General features: G+C 39.9%; 1 protein-coding gene across 1 annotated transcript; it reads left to right on the top strand.

The window, feature by feature from the left end:
- Window positions 1-7,916: 7,916 nt before the first annotated feature.
- LOC132583539 (olfactory receptor 6C3-like) lies at window positions 7,917-8,846 on the top strand. The gene has a single exon (XM_060255166.1). It carries the CDS (start codon window positions 7,917-7,919, stop codon window positions 8,844-8,846), a length of 930 nt encoding a protein of 309 aa, XP_060111149.1.
- The last annotated feature ends 5,491 nt before the right edge of the window (window positions 8,847-14,337 follow it).

The raw sequence follows: 14,337 nt of genomic DNA, 5'->3' as shown, positions 1-14,337 counted from the left end.
AATTAGAGGTAATAGAGAATTGCATACCAGCATATAATCAATAGTGTTCATTCTATTCCCAGACATAAAAGTGTATTCGCCTGGATAATCTTCATAGAATGCCCCATTTAAAATATGGAGCTCTCTTCTACCTGCTAATTTAGCTAAACATAGGCCAGCAAAGTTTGCCTTACAATCTTTAGAATCTCATGTGAAGAGGAGTCCATTCTGGCCTTGCTCCTGCTCATCTAGTAGGGAATTATATTTGTTTAGTAAAAAGGCATCATTCATTCCCATACGGGCATTAAAATCCCCTGCCACTAAAATTTGAGCTTCCGGATGTTCCAGGGCAAGATTTATTATAAATTGGTCTAGTAATGCCCAATTTTCTTCTATAGATGACTGTTTTGTTAGAGGTGGGATGTATACATTTATGATAATCAGGCTTCCCCTGTCCCATCTCACCAATAGAGCCATAGCTAAATGGGACAGCAAGGGTTTCAACATGCATTGAACCTTAAGGGCATTAGAAATAAATATATCCAGGCCTCCCTTTAACCTCCCTGGGCCCTTTCCTGGAACTGCCGGTAAATTATAGGAGGAATAACCATCTAACCAAAGAGTTTCTGCCATCCACGTTTCCTGCAATGTAATATCAAAATCTCTCTGGAAAAAAGGAACCTCTATGTACGAATGGATACATTTTAGCCATCCCGCCACATTCCATGACAAAATTTCAATAGGTTTGTTAGTGATCCCCATATCTTGCATTGAGGACAGTCATGAGCATTTTCCTCCATCAGGAGCATGGGTGACATCCCTTATTTCACATATTTTGGGATCGTCAGCTGCAACAATCAGGTTGGAATTATGCTTTCCTTTGTTAATTATTACAGTTGGTTCCAGTGGGAAATAATGGGCCTCCTCTGCAGAGTGGGTCCCTTCACCTTCACTCTTCCTCAGCTCACAGGCCTTAGTACTTCCCTCTATTTCCATTTCCCTGCAATCCGTAGAACCTCTGAGGCCCTTCAGGGTAGATGTTAGTTGTTCAAAACGGTCTATCAAGGACTTGCTCACAGTCTTGTAACAACATAAATTTTGTAAGCAGTTGTTTCTCGAGTTCTTCCTCTGGCCAACTGGCATCCAGATTTTTCTGACCGATCCCAATATCTCCTGTTGGGGGTACCTCTTTGTCTAAGTTAGTCGGGGCAATAATGGGCTTCAGCGCAGGTTCCATCAATGGAGGGGGTAAATTGGAAGGAGTTGGTTGATCTAAGATTAATACAGTGTTGGTAGGTTTCAGTTCTGCCACCAGCGACTGCTTTTTATAATCCTTCTTAGCACCAACATCTTTTGTTTTTGAAACTATTTTCCAAGTTGTAGAATTATTAAAATGTCTTTGTAGTCTGATCCCAAGCACCACATATCTGTTGGCATGAGCAAACAAGTACAAGGGAATTTTGTTTGTATTAAAATGAAGTAAAAAGCGTTCAAATCGTATGGGACCTGGCAGTCTTTCCATTTGTATGAGGTCAACCAAAGGGGTAGCTATCCCAAGTAAGTTGGCTTTTTGCTTTCCATTTGGGGCTCCAATCAATTAATCTCCCATGCAATGGGAAAATATTTATAACAATGCTTTTTTGATTTTATACCAGTGAAAATAAATTTTCTTTAACATCCTTTGTTTGTTTTTAATGTCATAGTAGCTTTAGTTCCAGTACCTATTAGACCTCTTAGACCTCCTTTCTTAGCAGCATCTTCTTTATTCTCCTCCTGTGCCTGTTCTTTATTTTCTTTTTGCATATTCTCCACCCCTCTTCTTTAGCAGGGATACTATTTCTTGTAAGTAAGTAAAAATTGTCTGCAAGGCTTCTGCCACCAGGATTGTTTGCTGTGCAAGCAACTCCAGCCCATCCGCATGCCTATTTAATTATCACTTAGTTGGCAAGGAATATCATTTTGGGCTTCATTACGGTTACAAGAGGACTGGCCCACAGGATAAGCTTTTCCTCCCTCTTCCTCTCCCAGTACTCTCAGGACTTCAAATCTGTTTTGTAATTTAATTGGTGCAAAAAAGGCCTCCAACTTGGATTGCTTAGGTTGCTTGTGTGTTGGAGATACATTCTCTCCTTCAAAGGGATATGGTCTTTTCTTTTGCCCCATTTATTACCCAAAGAGAATTGAAGCTCCTCTAATTTCCTTGCAAATCTTCCACATTCACTTCTGCCACTTTAAATCCTGCACTTAAGTCCTGTAGTTTCTATAGTATGTGCTTTTAGTAGAATAGCTTATAATGCTCTTTTGTCATGCCCCATACAACTTCAAATGCTGTCTGGGAATTACTTTCATTAGAAACTTTTTTATTTCCGTGCCTTGTTGACTCAGCAGACCCCTGCTAATAAATACCGACTCAAGCAGGCTCCGGCTACTATTCTTCTCCCATTAACATTCCTTCTCGTTATTTGGAACACTGCCTGGACACCCAATAGCTCAATTAGCTCAATTAGCCGGTAAACATGAGTCTCAGCCAGTCCATGAGTAGCAGATAAGCAGTTTTTAACAAGAAAAGTTATTTAGCACCTTTTAAGTTTGTAATCTTCAAAGCTCAAAACAAGCCGCGGCGGCGGCCCTCCTGGTATGATAGTTCTGAACCATGGAGGTAACCATATTTCCCCAGAATGAGTATTCTCAGTTTATTTTTAATTATAATTTCTTCCAAGGAGTAGTGTGCATAGGATTCCATCCCTCCATTTTATACTCACAGAACCCCCAGTTTAAATGGCCCTAGTTTACTCAATGAGCTTCGTGGCAGAGCAGGGATTTGAACTTCATTTTTCAAGCCCCTGTTTGCCACCATAACCACTGCACTATAATGATCCCCAGGCTGCCTTTGCCATGTGGGTTATTGAAGCAATGTGGGAGACAGAATAATTTGTACTTATACTAATAGTCTGCTTCAATAACTTACATCACTTTGGCATCCATAAATTTAAAATAAGGAATGGAAAAGCAACTACATTTTAGAACCATAGAATTACAAATGAATATTCAGGCACACAGGGAGGAAAGGTATTTCCAAATAGAATTTGGCTGATTATGTAGGATTATTATGCTCGGCAATAGGAACATGCTATGAACTTGTTCTGCATGAAATAATCATTGCAGTAACAATTGTCATTGCTGAGGTAAAATAAGCATTCACATGTTTTTCAACAGTATCAGCACTGTGATAGATGTAAGGAGTAAAAGACAACCAACCAAATGAATCAGGACCACACACTGTGTTTCTTTACAGTCCAATAAATGGGAGAACAAGAACAGCTATCTGCAGTAAAGCTTTGTACATGACAAATTATCTCTACCACAGATCTTTGACTGGCCAGACCTTCATATGAAAAAATAATAAAAATAAAATCAGATTAAGTTTCTCTTTTCTACTAAATGAATAGTCTTGCTCAAATGGAGGCAGAGGGTGAACCACTGGGAAAGAGGGGAAGGGCCCTGGTTCACAGGATTAGCAAAGAAGACCCAAGAAGAGGTTATAGGTTTACATTTGAAGAATGCATCACCATATAACCCTCATAAGACCATTAAATTCTGTGCCATAAATATATTACTGCACGACCAAATGGATTAAGCTTCCTAAACTATGACAAGACTCTTTGTGCAGAGAAAAGTTCTTCCTTCAGGAAATGAAAAGTTTTAGATTGATGCCTTAGTTTCTTTATCAAAAGAAGGAATCTTTTTCCCCTGACCTGGATAGCCCTGGTAAGCCCAATCTTATCAGATCTCAGAAGCTAAGCACAGCCAACCCTGGAAGGTACTTGGATGGGAGATCTTCTTTGACTATCAGGAACAGGAGGTAGAGGCAGGCTGCATCAAACCACTTCTCCAAACATCCTTCATACCTCAATAGGGGTCATCAAATGTCACCAAGACTTTCAGGCAAGCAGGCATACACACACACACATCACAGAAAATGCCAAAATAATTATTTTTGTTTTACATTTCATTGAGGACTGCCTCTGGGGCCACCTTGACTTGGATCCTCCCCTCTATGTTTTGCATCTTGGGGGCTCCATGGCAATGCCCCATTTGCTATGCTGACTGGTGGCAGGCTGCAGGGATGGCTCACCCCTAGGGCACAGGTGGCTCATTTAACATATGGCAAGAAGGTGATCTGGAGCAACCCCTCGTATTTCCATACTTGGGGTTTGCCCTTACCACAAAGAAGGTATAAACAGATAATAAAGAACTCTTGGTTAAACCCAATATGGTGTTTGTCTCTTTCTTCTGACTGGAAGATCAAATGATGGCAGTGGAAGATACAGGCTGAGTTTGGATTCAAGGTGAGTCTGCCCAACAAAGGCTGCCAATGCCTTCCATCCTGGCTAGCCCAGGCAAGCCTGATCTTATCAGATCTCAGAAAATAAGCATGGCTGACCCTGGCAAGTATTTGGATGGAGACTTCAAGAGAATGCCAGATTTGGGAGGCAGAATATCAAGCCACTTCTCTGAACATTCTCCATGCCCCAGTAGGAGTCACCAGAGGTCAACATGACTTCCAGGTATGAGCACACACACACACAAAATGCACAACCCATCCATTTAAATATTTTATCTTATTTAATGATAGGATGTACTTGTGCTAAGAATTCATTGAATAACCTAGTTAAACACAACATTGTTGTTTCATGTCTTCATTGGGGGAGGTGTTGCTGGGGCAATAATCACATGTAAAAAAAATCAAAACTATACTGAACTATACAGTATTGTTCACTGTAATTTGTAAAGAGTGATTAACCCACCCTTCTCCTTTACTATGGTCCATATCTGCACTTTATGCATCAGATATTTAAAAGAAAAAAAAATTGGATGATTAAAACATGAAGGTCGCACTCTCTCATCTCCTTTGGCCTTTACTGAAATAATTCCAATTTCCCTCAGAACTTCACAGGTGTTTTGCCTTTGGGGAACCTCCAGATAATTATGAAGGAAATATTTTAGCACAGAGTGGTAAACTGCAGTACTGCAGTCTACGCTCTGCTCATGACCTGAGTTCAATCCCAACGAAAGCTGGGTTCAGGTAGCCAGCTTAAGATTGACTCAGCCTTCCATCCTTCTGAGGTTGATAAAATGAGTACCCAGCTTGCTGGGTGTAAAGTGTAGATGACTGGGGAAGACAATGGCAAACCACCCTGTAAAAAGTCTGTCATGAAAACGTTGTGATGTGCCATCACCCTAGAGTCAGAAATGACTGATGTTTCCAGAGAGGACTTCCTTTACATTTACCTTTAATATTTTAGTAATAATGTTTCATCTGCTTTTTTCACCTATGTGTACACACACTAGGACCCTGACCAGGATTACCCAGGGTAGCCCAGAGCATCTTGCAGGATAAGAAGGGTCAACTTTGGTTAATACTTGGATGGGAGACTATCAGGGAAATCTAGGGTTGTTATGCCTGGGCAGTCAATGGCAAAATTATACCTGTACATCTCTTGCCTTGAAAAGCTCACCATAAGTTCACTGTTACTTGATATCATTTTCCAGCACACATAGTAGGAATCACAAAGGAATGAATACTTAGCCATCCAGCCAGCCAATACAAGCATTCATTTAAAAATATTGTAGCTCATTTTTGAGTGGCACTATTTCACATATGGTTTTGAAAAGGTCTGCTTGTCATTTAAAAAGAAAACCAGTGTCCCGAAGCATTCACAGTTTAAGAGAAATAATAGAGACATTCTTGTTTTCTTTCCAGTATCTGTCAGAAGCAACATATGTAACTTAATATTATATTTTTTCATAGCAAGCTGCAGAGGAGGAAATCAAAACTGATGTGCTATTTTTACCATACATTTAGAGAAGTACACTAATACTGAATGAGATGAGGTGAGAAAAAAATGGAATGATAACGTTTTCTTAGAACTGAATGATCTCTTCCAGAAGATAACATTACTCTTCAATCTGTCTTGTTTATCACAGCTCTTAAAATCATATGACTTTTTTTTGCTGAAATTAATCTTTCCATAAGGATTTTGTGGTTGTGTGAAAGATATCTGTGAGGTAAGTGATTTGGCCAGGAGTCTTTTGCCTCCTTGTACAAGTAATTAAAGAAGCCTCATTTGGAGTATCAATCATGCTGAGTGTTTGGTAGGGGCAAGCTGTGTTTAGAAAAAGATTTTTAAAAGCAAGTGGAAATGTCAGTTAGCAGAAAAATGACAGATGTGGATGGATTCTTTCAAAAGAGGATAATAAAAGTTTTGTATCTTCCTAGAAGAGTATAAATGTAATTGAAGATGCATTTGGCTACATATTGGGAAAGCAGTGTGGTATTATAAGTAGAGTATGGATCTGGTACTTCGGAGGTATGGAGTGAAGTCCTTGCTCAATTGTGGAGAAAACTGATTGGATCTAGAGAACTCTTTATTTGCTTGATTCTTCTTTTCCTATTCTTCTTGTGTGCCACTCTATGAGGATATCAGAGCTCTCTTTGCTCCCTATTTAGCTTGTCATTCTGAATTTTTAATGTTGGCAGGTTTGGATTTTTTTTTTTACTTTATGATAACCCCCCCCCCCTAAAATTACTCTATCTGTAGCCATTTTTCCAGTCCTCTCATCTTTTAAGTTATAACTATATCTACTGCTCAAGACTATTGTCCAATGGAGCTTCAATGGGAGAAAGGAAAGAGAAAGGAAAAAGAAAAGTGTACAGTCGTTGATGAGCATACTTGACATTTATGTGAGGAAAATAAAAATATATATTCAGATGGAATTACTTTCCTTACTTTTCAAACTGTAATGCTTAGATTTATGAAGGATATTGTTTAATTTTCAATCTAGTTCTTTGGTAGGGGCTAGTTGACTCTGCTAGTGGATCTCCTTGTGGCACTTGGTTTTGACCACTGTGTGACACAGAGTGTTGGACTGGATGGGCCACTGGCCTGATCCAACATGGCTTCTCTTATGTTCTTATGAGGATTTGTTACCTCCCCTCTCAACTTCCTGAGATGTTCTGTTTCTGTTTTTCCTAACCCCCCTCCAAAAAAAAGAGTTCTAAAATAATCTTGAGTATGATTTGAAATGTTTTAGAGACTACACCTGGGCAATAGGATATACTGGTGACCCATGAATTGTTGAGAAGAAAAAATGTGGGCTAAAGCTAGAATTATAAAGAAGCTTACTGTGGAGAAAACCCCATGAATGACCTCAGTGTGATTTACTTCCAAGTATTCATGCTTCAGATTACACTGTAAGTATTTTGGTAAAGCTAATCTAGGTTTGCTTGCTTGTCAATTATACAGATTAATTTTAAAATGCATGTTTTATTTGAAGTTGAACTGAAAAACGGATTTTCAGTGAATCCAGTGGTTTTTGTCTTGGCTCTACTTTGACAGTGCAATCATAGGACCACAACCAGGATATCATACCTAGAGCCCTCTTTGAAGTCCAAGGTAGCCTGAGGCTCAATAATTTACATACACACAACCACAGAATGCTAGATGTAGAAAGCAAGATCCTTACTCACTGTGGGGTTCTATGCAATACTACAGTCGAGGAAAAGTGATGGATAATCACACTAGGCAGCTGCCTAAATGAATGTATATACGTGTCAAATCATTTCTTCTCAAACATCATAAATTGGAGATATTTTAAACTTCAAAAGAAAAAGTTATGAATAAAATAGAGAGTTATGAATAATCACTTTCTTCCACTGAGTACATTTGTTCCAGTGGATGATGCTTTTTCCATTAATTTCAGTTCAGTATATGATGCTACCTCCATTAATTTAAGACTTATTCAGATGTCCTTCAGCCACTTCTTGCATTGCAGGCAGTAGGCACCGAACCCAACCGTCATTCTTCCTTGGACACAATATTTTAACTTTTTTGCATGTAATTTTTTCTACAGGATTGGATTATTTACATATCAAAATGTTGGGAAATGAGACAAGGATAACTGAATTCATCCTGCTGGGATTTGGAGAATTCTATGACATACAGCTACCTCTTTTCCTGATATTTCTAGTGATTTACATTGTGACTTTAACTGGAAACATTCTCATATTTGTGCTTGTTCTTTTTGATCAGCACCTTCATACTCCCATGTACTTCTTCTTGGGAAACCTCTCCTTCCTGGATACCTGTTATAGCACCACTATATTTCCGAGGATGCTTTCAGCTCTCGTGACTGGAAACCCAGAGATTTCTTTCAGCAACTGCCTCACTCAGTGGTACCTCTGTGATTCTTTGATAGCAACAGAATGCTGTTTACTCTGCATGATGTCTTATGACAGGTATCTGGCTGTATGCAAACCATTACATTATGAAACAGTTATGAAGACTCATACCTGTATCCAGTTAGCAATGGTATCATGGATCAATGGATTTTTGGCTTTTTTGATAGTGCTCCTTTTTCTGCTGCAGTTACCTTTTTGTGGCCCCAATGAAATTGACCATTATTTCTGTGACTATTACTCACTCCTAAGTCTCTCTTGCAGTGACACCACCTTGATGGAAATCATGGGCTATGTTGTGGCTGTCATTTTTACACTTTCCCCTTTTCTTCTAATCTTGATATCGTACATGTATATTATAGTGGCTGTGTTGAAAATTCCTTCTGTGTGTGGGAGACAAAAGGCAGTTTTTACCTGCTCATCTCACTTGATAGTTGTTTCTATTTTTTATGGCTCTTTAATGATGGTATATATGTTGCCAAAGACTGAGGGAAAGAGAGGTGTGCAGAAATTTTCCTCTCTCCTATATGTAGCATTGCCTCCTCTGGCCAACCCATTTATATACAGCCTGAGAAATAAAGAGGTCAAAGAGGCTTTAAGAAATATGATTGGGAAGATCATGCCATAAAAAAGATAAGCCTGTAAAGTTAATTAATGTTGTTGATTGGTATTGCCAATTGTGCCTAGGAATTTGATCTTGGAGACATTAAAAACAAATCTTTTGGATAAGATAAACCCAGTGTTATCCTTGTGAAAAGATGAAAAAGAGGTTCCTTTTGATGACCCCAAAAACATGGTTTCTGAATGGACTATAGCCACATAGAATAGTGGCTGTAATAAAGAGGAGGATTGGGAAAGACTGAGCGGGAATGCTCTCTGGGTTCAACCCACAGTTGTCTTGACTGACACACCAAAGACCTTTAATCTGCTGTGCTTTTCTCTTATGCCACCTTTCCCACCTATTTTTTTTAAATCATAGTTAAACAAGCACTTGTTAAGAAGGGAGGTGCCTTTAATTAATTAAAGCTATTGCCAAAAGTAAGTTCAGTGATACAGTGACATATTATACTTATAGAACCGCAGATTCACAAAAATCCAAGGTTCCTTAAAATGAAAGGTTTGTCACAGACAGTACTGAGTCTGTCCTCCACCCCCTTAACCGTCAATCCCTTTTTACCACATTGATGTATTGGAGAAGACTGAAACAGCCAGTCAGGTCTCTTGGAACTCTCAGAGAAGATGAGAGGGAGAATTAATGTAAAAATCAGTGGTTTAACTAGCCACTTCTTTAGACAGGGTTTAGAAGTTCTACAGGCAGGTTAGGAATGACTCTATCTCACAGGCATTTACCACACAGTCTTAATGTTCCAGTTTGATTGTTACTGTTCTTCCTCATCTTGTTTCCACCCAGCATCATTAGCAATCCCTTGCTGTCACAGTTTTTCAATTTTTTTTGGCACTCCAAAATTTAAGTCTTCCTAGCCAGTGGGAAGCTAACTGGTAGACCAGGGTCTGTTTGTGTAGTGTAAGTATCAGTGATGTATAACTGAGGTTCAGAAAATCATAGGAAACACTTGTTTATTCCACTTTCATAAAGTAGACTGGCAGTTTTTGTCTCTTTCTTTATCTATAAAACATAATATTATGTAGTGAAACTGTATCCCCAAGCAGCATTGTAGCCAGGAATTGTTTTTTGGGGAGAGGCAGTTTAGTATGGCAGAACTTATTTCCAAGGAAACCTGCTAAGCAGATTGGACTATGCAAAGGAATATAGAAGCTGCTCTTGCTTTGTTTTGACTGAGAAGCCAACACGTGTCTATTCCAGGTCAGGGCTCGCAAACAAACTTTTACAGGAAACTTCAAATGTACTTTACTTATGGTGTATTTTGGAGGTTTGGATTGTTCAAAACTGTCACCTTCATTTTTTAATAAAAGGTTTTCTCTTTTAGCATAATCTCCAGCCTGATCCAATAACCCTTTAGAAATGCTAAGGACCTCCCTGGCCAGAGACAATTATATGTTCAGTTCACACCTCCATCTAGTCAATTTCTCTCCAGCCCAACAACACTTTAGAAATGCTAATTAGCTCCCTGGCCAGACAATGAAATGGTCAGTTCACACCTCCAGGTAGAAGGGAGGTAGAAACAGTTTTTACCCACAAATGTTTTCCCCTCCCCCTCTGTCTCTTTTACCAGAGCAGACATGGCACAATCTTCTGGCTGCACAAACTGGAGAGGGGGAGTTCTTGTCTCTTTCTTTATCTGTGAGAGCCCTTTTGTCACTGCTAAAATGGCTATAAATGCATGTAGTTTAATCTTGAACATCAAAACCATTCTTTACCCTTCCAGGGAAGGGTAAAATGTTTTCTTTTTGTTGTTGTTATTTCTTTTGGCCTCCTACAGAGAATTTACTGAACAATTTAGGTCATTTCCTAAACTATTATCTGGCCACTTTGTTATTTGATTTTATCCTGTGAAGGAGGAATGTGGCATGAAAGTTAGCCTACAGAAATCTAATGCACTACTGTTTTTTGCTTTTTTTTTGTCAAAGTTGTTTGCACTCTGAAACACAAGTATCTTGCACAGCCCACACAGGAAGACTGGTTGCCAACACTTTGTGCTCCCTGTCTATAGGTTGACATAGACTCAGAAGGAAGATATGTGAGAACAATGTTCTTTTGAGCATTATTGGAAACTTCTAGACCCCCATTTGACACAGATTGAGCCTCATGTTTACAATACAAGAGCCAGTGTTGTGTAGTATTTATACTGTCAAACAAGGTTTGGGAGACCTAGGTTCAAATCTCAGTTCTGCTAGGAAAGCTTTCTTGGTAACCTTGGGCTAGTCCCATATGCTCAGTATAACCTACCTCACAGAGTTGTTGTGGGGATAAATTTGAATAATAATAATAATAATAACAATAACAATAATAATAACAATAATAATAATAATAATAATAATAATAATAATAATAATAATAATAATAATAATAATAATAATAATAATAATAATAATAATATATTTTATTTATATCCCACCCTCCCCGCCGAAGCAGGCTCAGGGCGGCTCACAACATGTAAAATTTACAAATTACAATATAAAACATTGTCAAAATGATATATATGATTTACTAATTAAAACCATTATAATTAAAAACAAAATTACAATAAAAATTAACATTTACAGTGCTATACTCTAGATGTTCTCCTCAGTAGTTTATGATGGCTGAATATAGAAGATAAATCCACATTTAAGTGAAGGCCATTTGAAAAAGGAATTGATCAAGACTCCGCAGGGCCCGCACTTCATCCGGTAGTTGGTTCCACCAGTGTGGAGCTGCGATCGAAAAGGCCCTTTCATGTGTACTCTTCAGTTTGGCCTCCTTCAGCCCAGGGATTGTCAGCTGATTTTGTGTACCTGATCTCAGTACTCTCTGGGGCACATATGGGGAGAGACGGTCCCTAAGGTAGGCAGGTCCTCGATCATATAGGGCTTTAAAGGTAATGACCAGCACTTTGTAATGAATCTGGTATACAACTGGCAGCCAGTGCATGTCAGACGATGGAACCTCAAATCAACCAGACTTCATTGGATACAAAGTTTAAGAAGATGATGAAGAAGAAGATATTGGATTTATATCCCGCCCTCCACTCCGAAGAGTCTCAGAGCGGCTCACAATCTCCTTTACCTTCCTCCCCCACAACAAACACCCTGTGAGGTGGGTGGGGCTGGAGAAGGCTCTTACAGCAGCTGCCCTTTCAAGGACAACTTCTGCCAGAGCTATGGCTGACCCAAGGCCATTCCAGCAGGTGCAAGTGGAGGAGTGGGGAATCAAACCCGGTTCTCCCAGATAAGAATCCACACACTTAACCACTACACCAAACTGGCTCTCCAGAAGCTGCAGCTGGTGCAGAATGTGGCGGCTAGGCTATTAGGGCTCCCAAAGTGGGAGTACATACAGCCGGGGCTGTGCGATCCAAAGTTTAAGGCTTTATTTGATAGTTCATAGTTTCTGAGCATAGCGATATTGGAACTGATACATTCTCCCTGGTGGGGAGTCATTTTAACAAACAGCACATCAAAGGTATTCTAAACAAAACTATGTTCCCAAGCATTCTTAACATGAAGTGTTACTTTTCACACAGCGCCTCCAGCTTATCTCTCTGTGGTTCTTGATCTCACAGGCATGGCTAGGCTGCCATCCCCAGAGGCATTTTATCTTCAAAGGAGAATTGCCTTTGTTAGTTCCTGGGACAGGAATTCACACCAGTGTTAGTAAATACTATGCTTCTACTTTGATATGCAAGGTTGCTTCTCATGGTTAGTAGCACAGGTTAGAAAATGGAGTCAGTTGAGCTAAGCATTTCATTACATTCAGTTAAGCTAAGCATTTTAATACAGTAGTTTTCCAGACTCTGACAGTGCAGATCGCACAGCCCCGGCCGTATGTACTCCCACTTTGGGAGCCCTAATAGCCTAGCCGCCACATTCTGCACCAGCTGCAGCTTCCGGGTTTGGCACAAGGGCAGCCCCATGTAGAGGGCATTACAATAATCCAATCTCGAGGTGACCGTTGCATGGATCACTGTTGCCAAGTTGTGACGCTCTAGGAGAGGGGCCAACTGCCTCACCCACCTAAGATGGAAAAATGCAGATTTGGCAGTTGCTATCTGAGCCTCCATTGACAAGGAAGGCTCCAGTAGAACCCCCAAGCTCTTGACCTTGTGTGCCACTTTAAATGGTACACCGTCAAAAACTGGAAGGTGGATTTCCCTTCCCAGACTGCCACAACCCAGGCAAAGGACCTCTGTCTTCATTGGATTCAGCTTCAACCTACTCAGCCTGAGCCAACCTGCCACGGCTTGTAATGCTAGGTCCAGATTTTTTGGGATGTAGTCAGGCTGACCGTCCATTAGTAGATAGAGCAGGGTATCATCCGCATATTGATGACACCCAAGCCCATATTTGAGAGGAAAATGTAAATCATTGGGGTCTCTATTGGGGGAAAAAGTGGGCATAAATGTGTTTAAAATAAGTATATAATAAAGATCCTCCCCCTAAATTCATTCGCTCCTCCTATTTTTAACCCACCCTTGATTGGTGGATTGTCTCACATTTTAAACAAAAAAAAAATGACATTTAAAGCCAATACAAATAGCAATTGCTGGTGTGGTATTGTAACTGTAGTATCATACCTACAGGCTCACCCTAGGCCAGTCACTCACTCCATACATCATCTATGTTACATGTCTATTGTAGGATAAAATGAAAGAGGAAGTCTCATGGATAATGCCCCGAGAGCCTTTGAAATATGAAGGGACTAAATTATGCTATGCAAGGTGAGAAGAACCAGTCAGGCAGCCTAACCCAGGGGTATCATATGTCCAGCCCGCAGGCCAAAGCCATCTGCCCAGGGCTTTAATCAGGCCCACAGGGCTCTTTTCATGCCTTCCCCCACTTCCATGAAGCTTCATGATGTCCTTGCATGTGAAGGATTGATTGTTTGATCTAGCTTTATCTTTGCTCAGTGGACTGAGAAATGGCACCTAGCAAGTACTCTAACTTGGGAACCCACAGCCAAAGGGGCATATTACACTGGAGAGCCGTTTCCAATCTGAGTAGATGGGGTGGGGGGAGAGAGAAAGAAGCTTGCAAAGCTCTTCCATTTCATGTTTTCCCAGGCTCAGAGCATTTGATATCCTTAGTTTCTGCTGTGATCCTTGTGCTTTTTTGTGATGTTTTATTTTTAAAATTGCATCACCAAATCCCAGTATTCCCCCACCTTTCCAATTTTAACAAAATAGTTTTTAAAATGTTTATATTTTAAGTAAAAAAGAATATCTCTAATTGTGTTTGCCTGTGTCTCTTATAAAGTTTATATCTCTGCTACGTGGCATTACATTTTATGATACACATGGCCACAAAGTCCCATTTATGTCAGATCTGGCCCTTCTAACAAATAAATTCAACACAACTGGCATAGAGGTCCACAGATGAGAAAATAACACAGACCACCTTGATACTGGAGTGTGAAGAGGCCACAACTTTTATTGATTACACCATAGGAGCACTGGCAATTGATGGGGATGGATCCTGAATCAGGTGACCTGCCTACTGCC

This window comes from Heteronotia binoei, chromosome 15 (assembly GCF_032191835.1).
Source record: "Heteronotia binoei isolate CCM8104 ecotype False Entrance Well chromosome 15, APGP_CSIRO_Hbin_v1, whole genome shotgun sequence".
In the NCBI taxonomy this organism is placed as follows: Eukaryota; Metazoa; Chordata; class Lepidosauria; order Squamata; family Gekkonidae; genus Heteronotia; species Heteronotia binoei.
This window is presented reverse-complemented; position numbering and strand designations above follow the sequence as displayed.

Excerpts from the sequence above, each read along its gene's own strand:
- LOC132583539 (XM_060255166.1), top strand. The coding sequence starts at position 7,917 with ATGTTGGGAAATGAGACAAGGATAACTGAATTCATCCTGCTGGGATTT.